The following is a 17,796-nucleotide window of genomic DNA, read 5'->3' as shown; positions in this document are numbered from 1 at the left end:
AAAAAAAAAAAAAAAAAAAAAAAAGAATAGTAGCAAGAGGATTTAATAGCTTTTTTTTTAATCAAAAGATTTCTTTGGAAATTTTATGTTCCAAAAGTTATACATTTGGTTATTTAGGAAAGTGCACGTTTTGGCCTCCAGTGCAGAGGTAGAATTATAAGACTACCAGTGTCCATAAGTAAATTGAAAATATACACCTTGGCATGTGTAAATCTGAGTAAGGAACACAAACAGGTATTCATAAAATGTAATGTGATATATTCCAATGCCAAGAAATCAGGGAATTTTCACCTGAGTCTACAAGTTAAACGTGCTTTTCTTTCTTTATAACTTCAGAACCTCCAGCTCTTATCTTAGTGAATCTTGTCTCACTCATATTTCCACATAGTAATGATAAAACAGTAGTAAACAAACCAATAGTGAAAATAATTGCTTTTAAATAAGTGTAAGTAATACATTGATAATAAAAGTAAAAGATTTTTAAAAACATATTCATGATTACCTACAATGTGTTTATGGATTGAAGGAATGACTCCTGAGTTTTTACATCTCAAATTTATTTACACTCATAAATTTCATATTATTCAAATTAACCTTGTCACCCTAATATTAAGGAAGAAATTTAGACCATGCAGATAGTTAATAATTGCTAAGATTTTAGGAAGTAAACACTGCTATTTTAAAGAGTGGAGAAGGATTAAGAAATATCAGTGTGCTAGTTGGATATAATAATCTGCATCTTTCAACTTTTATTTCATTTTACTTTTATTACTCTTACTTCTCAGGCTCAAATTTGTGAAAGTTATGACATTCTATTAATTCAAGATTGTTTGTTTTCTGTGTACATATGTATTTTTGGCAAATTATTTCATTTTCCCGTTCCCTCATGCCTCAGTTTTTTGGTAAGATTATGTATCTGTCTTTTTCACTGTAACTGAAATTTTTTGTGTCTTTAAAAAGAGAAGCAGGAGGGGCTGGGGATTTAGCCCAGCGGCAAAAGCGCCTGCCTGGCAAGCGCAAGGTAGTGAGTTCGGTTCCCGGTACCGGAGAAAAACAAAAACAAAAACAAAAAAAAAGAAAAAGGAGAAGCAGGAATGGATGGAGTCTAAATATCTTCTTTGTATGTGACTCTGTGTGTGTGTGTGTATGTGTGTGTGTGTTGCTGAACCAAAGGCCTTTGCACTGAGCTACATCCCCAGCCCTCCCTCCCTCCCTCCCTCCCTTCCTTCCTTTCTAAATTTTGAGACAAGCAAGTCTGGATCTTTCCATCCTCCTGACTCAGCCTCCTGAGTGTAGCTTGACTCTCTGCTTCAGATGGAAAGATTATATTTGTAATATAGCATTTTCAAACTAATGTCGTGTGCCTATCTGCATCATCACTTTGGTCCAGAGAAATCTGGCCAAGAACTCTGGATAAAGGAACATCACAGACTTGCCAAAGAAGGTTTGCTATTTGAAGAAGAAGAATGGTCAAAAAACAAGGTAAGAAGAAAAAAAATGGGCTTGAGGAAAGAGCTCATGAAAATGAAACAATACTGTAGAAATCATGGGTAATGAAGAAGTTATGGGGCAGCTGGAACTTGGGACACATGGAGGGACAAATGGAGTGACTTAGGAAAACTCTTAAGAAAGCATCATAAAACTATCATACGTAAATTATTATTGGAAGGAACAAAATCTGAGTCAATGTTCTTCTGTATTCTTTATAGGGAAAATAGGTGGACCTGGCATATTTATTGCACTCTGCTTGAAATGGTACATGGGTCTAAGGATGTTCAGTAACACTGCATGCTATATCATGCGAACATATACTACAAAATGTTCCCAACACAAAACTATAGTAAAAATTCAGTGTATAAGCATGTGTGCCCATTTAAAAGCTCTTTACATGATAAAAATATTTTAGATATAGTCCTTTGAATATTAAAATTCTTAGCAAACTAATGGGTAGAAAAGCAAATGTATATTTTTTGTTCTCAAATTGTATTTATTTTTCCAACATTCTGATTGAAAAATCAATAAAACTACCCCTGAGATCATGTGGGTCAGACCAACCACCAAGAAATCTCCACTACGGTTTCAATATGCAAAAGTAATTTCAAGTTAAAATATCAGTCACTGATGACCATTGTGTAAGATTTCCTGATGTGTTTCACTATGTTTTCTTAGGGTTCACATTAAAAAGCTCTGTAAAGGGAGAGAAATAATGTGGGCTAGGGTGATATAGTATTATTGCATCATTTTTGAGTCTTAGAGCAATTTAATGTTACTATCAATATGAAAGAGTTAATAATTCTGATTAGTTTTATAACTCCAAGTGAAAGACAAGAGAACATGAATTTTTTTATGTCTGCAAGATGTTGGAAGTAGTCAATGCATCAATCAGCACACACTAAACTTTGATTTTACTTCCAGCAAATGCTGAGATTATTTCAGTGTGCTAAAATACTTTGTAATTCTCCTCTCCATAAATAACCCAAACCTGTATCTGGTGGGCAAGGTTTAGTGAGGGGAGTTCAATCATCTAAACTGTTTTTGGTAGAAAATTTTACCATAAAATGATAATTTCATTAAAAAATTATGAAACAATTATATTCCAAATTCCACAAAGTACACCTGTCTGTTGTTTAACAGGGATCCTGATAGTTTATTTTTCAAATGTCATCAAGCTTAAAGTACTGTTGTAATATTAATTATATGTAGAATGAAAAACAACTTAAATCCGAAGGGAAACATTTTCAGAGATGGCATTTCTCCTAACTCATTTCATTGAAAATTATATATCCATAATTAAGCAAAGTTTAAATTTAAGTAAAAAGTTTACTGCTAAGAATATCTTATAATTTCTTTATTGCTGCTTGAGGTTTCAGTACCATAGACATCACCAGACTATCAGAGGCCTGCCCTCTACGGAATTAGCACTTAAAATGAAGCAACACAGAATGCAAACCTTTAGCATTTTCTTTTTGTATGAGTGATTCAATTCTAGGATCACACTTATCAAGGACATAAATTTTAAGTATCAATTCTTTTACAACTTTATTTCCATTCCAAACTTCTTTTCTAAAATAAAATAGAATTAAAGGAAAGAAAAGAACCACCAAAGGAATAATTTTCAGAAGAATGAAGGCTTATCATTGGTGCTAGGACTGGTTGATTTGGTTTTCTGTAGGGTTTGTTTCTTTTTGTTTTAGTTTTTCTTAATATTATTGGGCCTTCAATTTAAACTGTTGAAATAGAAGAAAAACAACCATAGTAAATGCATGGAGAACTAAGATCTCAGAGAACAGTACGTTGTGTGGAAGTTCAGCGACCAGTGACAGTAATGTCAGGTGGAAAACAGAACCTGGAGGCTTCTGGTCTCCCGCTAACAAATACATGAGAGGGATGTGGCCGTGAATTTCACCCCACAAACTAAATGGAAGGGTCCTTTTTATTGGTTTGAAATATGTTATTCCCCAAAAGCAAAAGTACAAAGGAAACAGCTCCTACTTTGGAATGAGATGGGTTAATTTAAACATGAATGTTGATTACGTTATTGTTCAGAAGATCAATTATGTGGACTAAATAATTCTTCTCCAAATGATAAATGAGTAATGTGAAGTAAAATGAAATTTTTCAAAGTGAAAATCTGAGAGTGAAAACAATACTTCACACTATAGATAAAGAAACAGGAAGCAAATGGTGTTTTAAAACAGTAAGACTGATGATAAATAAAAAGGCAGCAACAGGGTTATCCCATGTTCTAAAGCAGAACTATCCAATAGGAAAAATAACAGTCACAAGTGCAAGTCATAGATATAACTTTTTTACTCAGATTATATCTAAAAAAATTAAGAAACAGGTCACATTAATTTTTTGAAAATGTCATTTAGCCCAATATGGTCAAAATATTGTCATTTTAATGCATATCACTATGAAATCATTGATGATCTATTTTACATGGTTTTTTCATCTTCAATAAGTGATATGCATTTTACATGTACCACATATATGCACTAAGACTCTATAATTTCAGTTGTCAAAGAGAAACATGACTGGTGGCTCACTCTTGGCTGGAGAAGAGCGGGTAGATACCATTGTATTTCTTGGAATTTAGTGGCTATCTCATTTATGTTCAGCAGAATGGATAGAATCCATGCTCATGGTGATATCAACCTTTGAATTTAGTTAGGTTTTTGTACTACTGACCTGTTTTCTTATTGAAATAACAAATCATACTTCTTATATGATAAAGTCACCTCAATGGAACTAGCTTAATCAAACAAAATGGTGAACAGCTCTGTACCACAATGCTTTATTGCCAATTTCCAACATATTAATATGTAATAAGTACGTTGAATTTTTCCTGCATTATCATTGTTAAAATTGTCAATTATTGTTGCCTTAGGTTTGTGCTAGTGTCTGTTAGCAAGCTGCTTCTGCATTTATAAATGTATATTTTTCTATCAATGTGTCAGCTTTGTCCCTATCCACTACAAACACAGATGTAAACCTTTAACAAAGAGTGAACCACTGGCCATTTAAGAACCATACCTATTTATCTAATAATTCCAACTCATAAATAGCTAAGAAATTTCTGATGGAATCTATTACAGGACAAAATGGTAGAATTAAATCCACACTGATCTGTAAAATTCTAAATTTAATTAGAAAAGCAGTTATTTACTTCTGTGTCATATCTTGAAGTCAAAAGAGGTAAGCCTAATTTAAACTCACCTGACCTCCAATTTCAATAGTGATAATGATTTTTAAATGTGAAAATTCTGGATTTGAGGAAGATATGATATATTGACCTATTTTAGACTGTATATATCTTCTAGAGTAATTCCAATCAATGCGGCCATAGACAGAAGCTTAGGATGTCAGCAAAGAGAGAAATCATTATGCCTAAATGTTGTAAAAGCATAAAACAGTTTTCTAAAGGACATAAAAAGTGATGTGTATATAGTGACTTTTTTGACTAAGGATACAGATAATTATATTCTAATCATTTGGGATCTGGTGTTCTCAAAATAGCATTGCTATTTTGAGTTTGAGTTAACTTAAGAAGTACAGTCCCATTGAAAAATGTAATCAAGGGGCTGGGGATTTAGCTCAGCGGCATAGCACCTGCCTGGCAACGCAAGGTCGTGAGTTTGATTCCCAGTACCGGAAAACAAAACCAAAAAAAAAAAAGAAAAATGTTATCAGCAGAAATCACTGTGGTAGGTAATCTGCCATACTGGTCAGGTTTTAGGAATTATCACTTTTTAAACCTCAATTACATCACTTACCCAACTTTTTGCTTCTATCTTTACTCTCCTGGTAGAAATCATTAGGTGTTTAAAGGGAGAGAAAACAAAATAGGAAAAGCTGCAGCAAAAGGTACAAGGATACAGTCCCTTCCTGGAAAGAGGATTTTGTGGCGAACCATTTCTCCCATAATGCATCCCACAGACCATATATCCACTGGAACAGGAGCAAAAGGGAAGTGAAGACAAAGGAGGGAAATAAAGTTAACTAACATGATCACCTCTGCAGGAGGAAGAAGAAGAACAGTTCGATTAGAAGGTACAGTGTCCCCCTCCCACCAAAGGGGGCCAACAGATGAATAAAAACCATCACTGTGGTGTACAATAAACAGTGTCCAGCTGAGGAATGTGAATTAATGTCTTTTTAAAAAGCATTACTCTATGGATGCCTATACCCTCCTAACGCCACAGAATGGCACAGAAAAGCAGTAGCTAAACAAAAGTATCTCTGTGATAGGCAAAAGCTAAGGGCCACCCCAGAGTATTTTTAATATTACTTGTCAGATGTAAAACAATCACTTCAGTCACTCTGTAGGAGTGACGGCTTCTCTTATTATTCTATTCAGTTATGTGGGGGGGGGGGAACAAAAGGGTGCTTAGTGAGTGTGCGTGTGTATGCGTGCGTGTGCACATGTGCGTGTGCATGTGTGTCCAAAATAAGGGCAAATTCAGCCCAGTCCAGGACGAGGAAATGGCTGGAGCCCTGCTTTACATGCACAGGACGGGAATTCCCAGTATTCAGACTTGTAACTTCATGGATTACACTTCTGAATTAATATCTGTTTTAACTTCTACTTGAAATATTTAGAGAAGATATGTGATAAGTTAGCACATACGTAAGGGAGTCATGTACAGGTAAAGTGGAGGAAAAAGTGGTACCCAAGGTGCTCAAATGTGTCATTGCATATAGATGTCACCTGTATAGACCCATGTATATTACTTCCCACTTGCTATCCTGGCTAAGAATCAATGCCTCGCCTTCTCTTACCAACTTTATGCACTCCCAACTCGCCTTTCCTTGGGGACAGAGGGGACTTTGGGCACCAACAGGAGGCTGCAGTGCTCTGGGGTGGGGTGCGGTGCAGGGACAGAGGGCATGCCCGGGAGCAAGCAGGCGTCTGAGTTACCTTCCTTCCCCATGCGCCAAAGAAGCCAAACAGGGAGGCAGTGCTTGCAGCCCTTTCTAGTACGAGGAGAAAGGGGTGTGAATGCCTGCACCCTGCGGGGCAAAGGCCTAAAAAGCCAGAAGGGGCAAATTCAGACCCTCACTCTTACATCCTTAATCCTTTTCTTTTGTTGACACGTAGTAATTATACCTGTGTGGGGTACAGCGTGACATTTGGTGCTGCACACAATGTGCAGTGATCCAGTTAGGGCAAATAGCACATCCATCACCTCAGACATTTACCACACCATGCAAAATCCTCAGCGCTCTTGAAATATACGGTAAATTATTTTCAACTATAGCCCTTCGTTCTTGACTTTTCTCCAATCAGCTCTTCTCTGATTTTTAAGAAGTTACTTGTGCAGAGCACCTGTGATCCACATTTCCTCAGGAAGAGGCTACATTTACCTCTAACACTGGCCACCAAGTTCACTTGTCCCTCTTTCTTTCTTTTTTATCTTTCTTTCTTTCTTTCTTTCTTTCTTTCTTTCTTTCTTTCTTTCTTTCTTTCTTTCTTGAGTCAGGGTCTTGCTATGTAGTTTATGCTGGCCTTGAACTCACTATATAGCCCAGGCTGGCCATGAACTCACAGAAATCCTCCTACCTCAGCCTCCAGAGTCCTGGGGTTGCAGATGTGTATCACTATGCCTAGTTTGCGTGTGTGTGTGTGTGTGTGTGTGTGTGTGTGTGTGTGTGAACTTGCCCTTCTTAAAACTGATTTTCTCCTTCCTCTGTACAAGTACATAAAAGTATTGGCTGTCTTCAGTGGCTAGGAAATTTTCATAAAGTACCCTGTAGCACATGTGCATAAAAGTACAATGAAAATTATTTTTATAAAATATATAAAAATAGATTACTTAAAACTAAATAGAATATAAAAACAAATATAAAAGATACATTGGACAGATATATGCAGTCCTAGTTTAAAACTACTTTTATTTCTAAGGCTATGAGATATGTTTCTGAACATACTACACTACTTGCAAGAGAGAGTCTGGACAAAGTCAGATACTGCAAGGCTTTCTAGCAAGTAGTTTATATTTCTCCATCTTATTCAATCAAAATCCAATTTGAATACATTTGAATACACCCTTCTTTTATTTTTTAAATTTTCTTTTGTGTGTTAGACACAGGTCTCACTATGTAGTTCAGGAGGCTTTGAATTCACTTTGTAACCCAGGCTGGCCTTGAACTCACAGCAATCCTCCTGCCTCAGTCTCCTCCTGAGCGCTGGGATTACAGGTGTGCACTACCACACCCAGCTAAACCCTTCTTTTAAAGTGTTTGTGTATATTCAATTTTCTTTCTGAACTAATAATGTAAAATGTAATGTTTTTCCTTCCTATGGTCTATAAAACTTTGCCATGCAACTGAGAACCTCAATATTCTTTATGGAGCACTTTAAAGTATGAATGAACTTCTTATCCAATTTGAGTAACATGGGTTATCCCAACCGGATTGCTCATGCAGTGCTTACAAAGACTGTCTTGCTGCTCTTCCCCTAGGACAAAGCCCTACCATGAAAGCCAAGTGGGGAAGTGGAATAGAGGTCTTCCTCTTTGCACACTCACTCTTACCTGAACTGCAAGTCCAGCAGCAATTGTCCTCATTATCAATGGCATTTGTTCTAACCAGTGCCCACTTGGCTCCAATTACAATTCTCTTAGCTGTAACATTTCAGTGCTTTCTTGCCAAACCTTACTTCTCAGACACATTCTTCACATTTTTAAGAAGTGATTTTTTCCTAGTAGTATTTTTTTTTCTTAAAAATAACAAACTTTGCATATGAAAGCTGGCAGCTCTATTTTTGAGCAATTCAGATTTATGAAAGACAACATACTCCCAGCTGCGTAAACCGTGTGCCCATTTCTCCCTGACTTCAGAAGCTCCCTACCGTTCTCCTTGTAGCCCATGCCCAGGATGACCTCGGGGGCTCTGTAGTAACGCGTCACCACGTACGGCGTCATCATGAAGCTCGTGCCTGCTGTCCTGGCCAGGCCGAAATCCAGGATTTTCAATGTGCAGTCGGACTTGACTACAATGTTACTCGGTTTTAAATCCTGAGAATGGAAACACCAGAGGACATTAACTGTACCCTATAGAACTCAGAATCTCATCTACCCAACCAACGTGTCATGTGGGGTCTCCCCTTGCCTGCAAAGCCCTGTATAAGGCATAGGGCGAACCACTAGGAAGAAGCTGACGACTCATTTTAGGTTTTTAAAAATTAGCTTCAGAAATTTTTTTAAATCCTTCAAAGAACTGTATTATCATTTTTATCATTTAGGCTCAAAAAAGAGTTTTCTAGTTTAAAAAAAAAATACATTATTTATTGTCATCTCAGGTTTGTCCTTAGGGTAACATAACTTCTCTTCGTATTTCACTCCCAGACCTGATAGAAGTCAGGGTAGCTGTCTTCATTCTGCCAGAACTGCATTAGTGCACCTGCCTGTACAATCAAGGAGTGAGAAAGCTTGAGATCACTCAGAACTGAAACGTAATGTCACACATAGTCAACTACAGTTTGGCTAGAAGCTCCTGCTACACATTAGTGAGCTATACACTAATTGTGTTATCAAAGGAGTGCGGAAGTGCATTTTATTTGCACACATTCCCCTATTTAAAGGAAAAGATCTACAGCTGTTCTTTCTCTTCTTCAAGGGACTCTTAGCTATAACTCTGTAGTAAGTGTCCTTACCCTGTGGATAATTCCAGCAGAGTGCAGGTGTTTGATACCACACAGCATTTGGTATAGCAGGTAGGACATCCGCTCATGGTCTAATTCCATCTGAATCACCTGACATAGGTTTGCATCCATCAGTTCCATTACTAAGTAACTAGAAGGTAAACCACAGTGTCAGCTCCAGATTTTGACTAGTGAAATCTCTCAGTCAAGTTAGAATTCTCTACTGGATCTGTAAGTTTTCTGAACTCCCCAGCTCTGCCTAGGACAGAACCAGAATATGAAAACTTGCAAGCCCCCCATGCGTTAGCTATAGCAGCTGTCACCAGGCTGCTAGGAGAAGCACTGATTAATGCTTGAGTCACACCTGTAGACTCTTACTTTCATTTTGCTCTTGCTTCTTCCTGTATTCCCTTAGTTTTTGCTTGAATATTATAATTACAAATAAGAAAAAAAAATGGGGATAGCTACTTCCACTAAAGCAATGTAGACAACCTGCTGAGGAATTGCCTCTCTTCTCTCTATGTAGCTCTATTTCTAGGTAGATTGCACAGAATCAAGGGTGGCACAAAATGGAAATAAAGATAATTTCATCATGTTGTACTAGCATTCCTCAAAATAAACTGACTCATCCTAGAAAGGAGACAGAATCAATTAATAATAAATAAATAAATAACTATAAGCAAGCCTTTCCTGATTGAACCAGGACCACTGAGCCACAAAGCACATAGAACCCAGAAGACAGAAGAAGGCACAGTGATTTTCAAGACATAACACCTGGCCAGCAGTCTTCCACTGGGTCCCAGCTCTTATCTCCCACTTGACCACTGCAGGGGATTTCATCTCTCTGTCTTTTCATTTTTTCCTAACTTTCCCTTGAGTTGCACGAGCGTCGGCTTGCCCTTCCTCGGGAGTTAGTTACTTACACGTCCTGGAACTCCTCCAACGTTTTCTGGGGTGTGAAGACATTTAGTAAGCTAATAATCTGGAAAAGCACAGGAAGGCCAGAGGAAAGAGAGAAAGAGAGAGAGTGAGCTGTGTAAAAATCACACTTAGGCATATTTGAAATGAAAGTCACTCACTAGAGCTACAGTAGAAATACAAAAGTTGGGAAAACTTTCTAGACTGTCTCACAAAACATAGAAAAGTATACTCAGAAAGGTGTTATGGTCTGTTTTCAGGTTAATGGTGTAGTTTAACAGTTTATGTTTCTAGACAGCCAGAGAAGAGCCAGAGAAGATCTAGATGACTGTAGATTTCTTTAACGTGATTCTCCCTGGTAGGATGGAGACCCACAGGTGGTTAAATGCAGAGGAGGCAAAACCATGTAAGAAGAGAAAGAGCAGCCTGGAAAATGCAGCAGGACATATCAAGGTGATGCTTTCCTCCAAAGGCATAACACACCCTTCTGGTACCGCTACTAGGGTTTCTTATTTCTATCTCACACTAAATATTACTGAAACTAATGCTGTAATGTTGTTTGTGCGGGGGATTACATCATAGATAACTAAGGGTGAATGTAGTGGAAAGTATATTTAAAAAGTAATCTGAACTCAATTCTAAACTTTTGGCTCCCTGCCTTAATATTTTGTTCGTGAGACAACAAAGAAATTCACCTTCTAGAATGTACACATTTTAAAAAGCGCTTTATCCCAGTTCCATATGAATTACGTACATGAATAACTCAAGATGTTCTTCCACCTAAATGTTCTATATTAATGTGCCAGTCAAAAATGAAAATAAAGTATGCAGATAACAATCTTATGTTTACAAGTTGGTTGTACTTATGTTACAAAAACGAGAGGAGTACAAGTTCAAGATTTAAGTAGCTTTGGAGCGTCAATCAGTGGATTTTAGTAAATTCTGTAAGTGGCACAGAAACATATGAAGTTCTTAAAAACAGAATTATTTCAAACACCTGAGAAAGGCAGCCATTTCCATGCAGGATTTTTATTTCTTAAGAAATTATTGAGAAAAATATCACAACACCGTCAAATCTTTTCTAGTATAAATAATATGTGGTAATGGTTCTAAGTATATCAAAAACCCCAAGATTATATCTTATACAGCAACTTTTACAGGATGAAATATAGACCTAAATCAACAATTGTTTCAAAACATCTTTAAAATTTGTAATTAAAATACTTGAGGTCCTGTATGCCTAGTTGTGGCAGGTGTCGAAAATGTTGATATAATACATCTTGCATTTGAACATCTATAGTAAGCCTGTTCTCAAATACTTTGTCAATCTCATAAAGTAATTTATTTCATTTCCATATTTATTTACACAACACACAGGGCACACATTCACACAAGCAACACTCCAAGGAAGAAAAATGTTAACCTCTACCATTTGGTAAACAAATAATCTCACGAATGTAAATTAGTCTACAAAGTAGCATTACAATTTTAGGGACGTCTAGATTTATTGTGTAAATTTCCCAAGCTCTATTCCCTATTGTCTATTCTCATTTTCCTGTTTGCTATGCTCTTGTTTTATAAATTTAACTTCTACGATTTTCCTTTTAGATTTTCTCTTCTCTTCATTCTTTGCTCCCTTATAAATTTTAATTCCTACACATAAGCAACTCAATAATTTATCTTTAAGAAGAGAGCATCACAGATATTTCATTTTAGTTCTACCGTTTCCAGCAGGAACTGGACTCCATGTTTTGAGAGGCACATGTGCATCAATGTTATTGAACCCTCACAATCACTCCAGATACCCTGTCTTGCAAATGGGTATTCACTTTCTAAATGGGTTTTCTTCACTATTGCTCAAGATTTTATAGGATTTCTTCATTGTTTTTGTATATTTTCAGCAGTGTTAACAGAGTTCTATATTTCAACTGCCTTTTCTTAATGAAGCAAGTACTAATGTAGGACTTAACAGCCAGATGTGAGGGAAGCACCTCTCTACTAAAAAAATATATTTCTGTAGATGGACATGCATACCTACATTATCATATGCACACGGGAAAGAGCACAGATAAGATACTACTGATAAATTATCACTGCAATTTGGAAATCTTTTTTAGGTATTGTTAATGCGAGGCATGACAGCTGACTGAATTAAAAGGCCAATGACCTCCAAAAAACTCCACAACATGAAAAATACCTGATGTAAAAGTCAATGGAAGATGGGCACTGTGGTGCACACCTGCAATCCCAGCACATGGGAGGCTGAGGCAGGAGGATCATTGCAAGTTTGAGACCAGCCTGGGCTACAAAATGAGCTCAGGCCAGCCTGAACTACATAGTGAGAGCCTGTCTCAAAGAAAAAAAAATTTAAAAGTCACTAGAGTAGAGTAATACAAACAAAGAAAACCACTTTCATTGGCCTGAATCCACACATTTACATTTCAAATATCCTTCAGCCAAACACGCATACGTTTGGATCTCCTTGGTGCCACTGGTAGAGGGCTAGCCATATGACAAGAAACCTTGTTTATAAACTTCACCAATCATTTCATACATTCTGTGATTTTTATGCATAAGAAATTCATAGGAAGTTATGATGGCTATTATTGTATAATACTTATAATTATTTTATTACATCCTTACATGTAACCAAATGTACTTAATAAATCTATTAAAATAAGTATTAAATCAGTTATTGTAAAAATAATGAATTATCTCATGGATCTCCTTACTAAGGAGAAACAGAGCACAGGAAACATTCTAGAGACCTCTGCTTGGGATAAGAAGCCAAAACTCTGAAGTGAAGAGGGTTACGTTCTCCCCACTGAGCTCGGATGAGAAAATGCTGTCAGTGATCCACTCTGAATTGCTTTGCAGGGCTGGGGATATAGCTCAGTGGCACAAGAGCCTGCCTGGCAAGCCCAAGGTCCTGAGTTCGATTTCCGGTACCAAAAAAAGAAAAAAAGAATTGCTTTGCAGATATGCACTTCCTTGTTTGCCTGACCCTTCAGAATCCAAGATGCCAACACCCACTGATTACTCTGAGCAGCTAGTTGGAGGCCACTGCCAGAGTACAGCTAAGGTTCAAAGGAAATAACAACGAATAAAAACATCCATCTGTTAATAATTCAATTTAAATGATAAATAAATATGGTATACTGTTATATAGTTTTTCTAGGTTTTGTGGAGGGGCTGGGGGAAGTATTTGTTTGTTTTCTTTGAAAAGCCTAAGGTCTTCTGTTAATAGAATTAAGATAACCAAGTAAGGTTAATTATGAAACAGAGACATGTCTATCAAATTCATCGTCATGCCATATGGCTTTCTGATGATCTTTAAGCAGGAAGCTACCGTGAGGACAATGAAATCACATACAGCATATGGGCCAGATAAACAACCTTGAGAGGCAGAAATCGCAAAGTAAAGAAAGCCTTTCCTACTGAAGTTGCCATTTATTTTCATGTCTTCATCTCACAACTTCCCATGGCCAGAGGTTTCAAAATAACAGGGAGACTCACGTTTTTATGGTTCACGCACTTCATGAGGACCAGCTCCCGGTAGGCTCTCTTGGCGTGCGTTTGGTTCTGAAAGGGTCTGCTGAGCTTCTTAATGGCCACATTTCTGTCCAGAACAGCATCGTATGCAGCACTGCAGAGAATCAAGAGCAATCCAGAATGAAGAGCAGAAGATCCCTAGGACTCTTGCCCACCTTACTAAGGGATAGGTAGAGAAAGCGCTATGCTGGCCGCCTACTGAGATACCACTTTCTCTGTTCACATGACAATAGCTGTAAGTAAAGATATGAGTTACTGGTGGAAGAAGGAGTGCAGGAAAGTGGGGTAAAGAAGAGAGGAAGGAAGGAAGGAAGGAAGGAAGGAAGGAAGGAGACAGAAACGAAGGGTATTATCTTACTAAGAATACGGCATATGTGGGTTCCCATATACAGCAAGTAGAAAAAATAGTGCTCAAGTTTCCCACAGGCTCTGTGATTCTGTCCTGTCATCGCGTATCCCTGGGCGTAGATTCCTCATCTACTAATAAATGGTACCTAAGTATTCTTCAGCTGTAACCTCCATAGGCTCTCTGTTTATTTCAAATGAACAGTCATTCTTTCCTAGTCACAGGAGCCAGCTTTTAAGGTCCATTGCTTACTGCCATGAAAGCATGGGGGGCGTGGATAACCAAAGTGGGCTCATTAACTATAACAAAACCCAAAATAAGGATGCAATCAGAACCATAAATAACTTCACTGAAATACCAAGACCGAAATAAGCGCTGCTGACATCTGAAGCTTTCGAACTGTCCGAGAATAATTTATCATGCTGTGAAAAAGTAATCCAAACACATGGTAAAGTTTCTCTCACACTCAGAAAACATGGGGCTGGAGATCAAGTGAGCACGTAAGGGGCTCTTCTCGCTGCTATACCTAATGATGTTTCGCAACATGTTTGTCTCCTGTCCCTGCAACTTTTGAGTTTTGCTGGGTTTTCTCTTGCTCTCCAGAAGAAAGGCAGAAACCAGGATCTCCTATGATTGATCTGTTGCATGGGAAGTGACACTTACCACTTAAGGCTCATGCTACTGAACTAAAAAATAAAAAGTGGGGAAATTACTACGCTGTGTGGTAGAAACAGATTCACGGGATAAGTGTTATGTTCATCTGGACCATGCCTCTATTTAGTATTCATTTCTCTCTAAAATATCACTACCAAAATTTCATTCATCTCTGCCTATGTACCGCCAAAAGCAGAGCTCATTAATAGCAAGGCAACTCATTCTGTCATTAAACAGCTTCAAGAGTAGAAATGCCATCATTCTAATAAGCAGAGTTGTCTCTGCTTGGTCAAGTTCCCCTGAATATATTTCAGTCTGTCTGTGATCTGCGAAAATGTGGACCCTGAACTAAATAAGACATCACATGGAAGACTGCTAAAGGGTTAGGGTAAGGCTTTCAATTCCTTCATCCATGCATATGTTTATTTATTCAACAACCCTCTTCTGACATTGTTAAGGCAGCAAAGTCTGACCTGGTATCTTGATAGCATCATACAAGATGCACGCACAGTGAGCCTATATTAATTAAAAGTACTTTCCTTTAAAAGACTTGTGCTTCCATTATATTACATGTGTCGGCACTGGCATTTCTGTTCTACCATTTGTTCATTTTAACCCACCAGTTCAGCACAGATAAAAGGAGTCAAGTAAACTGTATCTCATAAGACACAAGGACAAGGGTGGATTTGGGAATATAGGAATCAAACTTCGGGAAGTTCAGTAATTTATCAGGAGAAAACTGATAGTTCACTTTAAAGAAGACTGAATTGTAAGCCAAAAACAAGTTAGAAAAGAAATCTTTGAAAAAGTAGAATGGCAGTCACTCCCAAAGGTCCATCAAACAGTGAGAGACACAAGTTACGGCCCAATAAGAAACTGTCCTTGTAAGTCAGCCCAGGGATCCCATCGGGCAGGCAGAGAGCTTCCCCCACTATGATGGTCAGAGGCTTCCGATTAGAGCCTCCTGGGGCTGATTCTATCTTCTGCTGTCAAACTCTGTTCACCGCACTCTCCCTAACAGTGTCCCTTGCAAAAGTATTGCCCATCGTACCGCAGGACCTCATCACCCTCGCTGAGTGATGCCAGTCGGTGATTCCTCACCACTGAGCTCCTGGAAGTGGCACAGACACAACACAGTGTGGAGTGTCACTGGCCAAACTGCTGAGGGGACACCTGGACACAACAGGAGTGGAAGTGGGAAGGGGGCTGGGTGTGTGAACCTGAGGAAACCAGGTTTCTGACTCTTTGTGTCCACAGGCAACCACACACAGGCCGTAAGTGCTTATTATGAGGTTAGAAATGCAGTTTAGAGAGTACAAAAAACTGTCAGAACAAATACAGTCTTACTTGCTGCCTGACTGACTGTATTTCTAGCAGTCAGTCAACAAACTTCAGTATTTCTGTAGGGAGCAAATGTCAGGCTCAGTAGATGTTTCTTATAAGTAATTTTTCTTCCCTCTAAAGAAATAAGAACTTTGTCTACAGTTGCATTGAATATAATGTGTTGCTTCACTGAACATGACTTAACCCCCTCACCCCACATATGGAAGGATCTTTCCCTTTCAAAAGAGATTACAGAGCTTCAACGTGCAATTGCAGATCTAAGGTACAGCTAGCTCGCTGACTCTACTGAAGTCCTGCATGAAAATGCTAGATTTCCATCCTACTCAGAGACCATTTTCTTGGGTCACATGACAATAGCTTGAAGTTAGGAGATGCATTACTGGTGCAGGTGGGCATCTTCTGACAGTTCCTGGCTGCCAACCTGAGTCTGGAGGCCTGGTGGTGTGAGTGGTTCTCCAGCTCCCCAGCTGAGAGGAGGAGCTGAAGCAGAGGCAGCAGTGACAGCAGGTTCCAGGGACCAGGCTCCACAGGATGGAGAGGTAACAAGCACTAACAAGGACCCAGTTCCAGCTCCAGGACTCCAAGCTCAGCTATGATTTGTGCTCTGGGGACGCAGGGTTCTAGGGTACTCAGAGAGCATCTCCCCTGGTATTCAGCTCTCCAGGGTTTGCGAGTCCTTCCAGCAGGGCCAGACTAAAAGCCTGCCACTGGTTTTGCAGACATTCGGTTTACTGCATCAAACTTTTGCCTGATGCAATGTTTCTGTCTCATACTTTGAACCCTGGATGGCATCCCCATCTCCCAACTTCCAAGCTTCCCAGGTGATTACAAGCAGCAGTTCCGCGTGTACTGTATGCTTGCAGATGGCATCACTGATACTGTGAGGGCACAGACGCACATCTGACAGTGTCTCACGACTCCCAAGTCACCATTTTTAAAAGTCTTCTTCCTACTATTTTTCTTGCAGCAGTTTTCTCTCTTATCCACATAAACGTAAAAAAGGAAGCAAATCTTTACAAATATTTTCGAGCAACTTTCTAGCAATTTTGCTGAAGACAGATTTTTCCAGCAACTTATTCATATGCAACACTAACACACCTCCACTACTACCAGGTCTATTCATAAAAGAAAGATACAGCCTTCTGTTATTTAATCCAGCTATATAATGCTGTAGAGCTATGTTTATCTCCTTGTGTAAATTTACATGAGGGCTTATACACACTGGCAAGTCTTACTCTCAACAGATTTATTGGTCTTTTTCTTCTACCAATTGCAGATAAGCTCTTGCATAAATCTTTTTCCAGAGGCATAACAAGTGACTTGATATTATTCTTGTTCCTTTTATCTTTCAAATTTAAAATGTTCTTAATAATATTAACAAATTGGAGAGGGGGGATCCCTGTGTATCATAAGAAGAACTTTGTCTCTTCAACAATAACAAAACAATCCAAATATCATAGGAGCATCTTAAACCTCTTAGGCTGTGAACTAGCAAGTCAAATTCTGCCCTGCAACACACAGATACTGCAGCCTTAGTCACTGGTCCCATATTTCTACATTTTGACTTTGACTTTTTCCAAAGGCCTTGACTTCAGTTGAAAATTATTTAAAAACATCTACACCCAGTGCTTTCAAGTATATGGATGTCTTTTAAAAGAGAGGAGAAAAAACAATAAAAATGATACAGAATTTCAAAACAAAATGATAGGAATTAACAGTGGTCATTATATTGCATATTGTTATCTTCAAAATAGTTGCTCCGATTACCAGATACAGGCAGATAAGATTGATCAAACAATATAAGCACTAACTATTCCTTTCTATGAACTAATACAAA

General features: G+C 38.2%; 1 protein-coding gene across 5 annotated transcripts in view; it reads right to left on the bottom strand.

Annotated features, from left to right (window-relative positions):
- The window catches only part of Mapk10 (mitogen-activated protein kinase 10), a 320,750-nt gene that overhangs the window by 63,692 nt on the left and 239,262 nt on the right, over nucleotides 1-17,796 (bottom strand). For 2 of the 5 annotated variants that reach the window (XM_013502786.1, XM_005401362.2), the window contains 5 exons: nucleotides 13,580-13,709; nucleotides 10,069-10,127; nucleotides 9,158-9,296; nucleotides 8,354-8,519; nucleotides 5,380-5,451 (listed from right to left, as the gene is read on the bottom strand). In XM_013502786.1, the coding sequence (XP_013358240.1) occupies nucleotides 5,380-5,451; nucleotides 8,354-8,519; nucleotides 9,158-9,296; nucleotides 10,069-10,127; nucleotides 13,580-13,709 (566 nt within the window). Of the gene's footprint in view, nucleotides 1-5,379; nucleotides 5,452-8,353; nucleotides 8,520-9,157; nucleotides 9,297-10,068; nucleotides 10,128-13,579; nucleotides 13,710-16,380; nucleotides 16,486-17,796 lie in introns of those variants that run through there. The other 3 variants (XM_013502789.1, XM_013502788.1, XM_013502787.1) reach the window with 3 other exon arrangements.

Source organism: Chinchilla lanigera, unplaced genomic scaffold, assembly GCF_000276665.1.
Source record: "Chinchilla lanigera isolate Chin_1 unplaced genomic scaffold, ChiLan1.0 scaffold00073, whole genome shotgun sequence".
Classification (NCBI taxonomy): Eukaryota; Metazoa; Chordata; class Mammalia; order Rodentia; family Chinchillidae; genus Chinchilla; species Chinchilla lanigera.
Note: the sequence above shows the minus strand (reverse complement) of the source record. Positions and strands in the feature narration are given on the sequence as shown.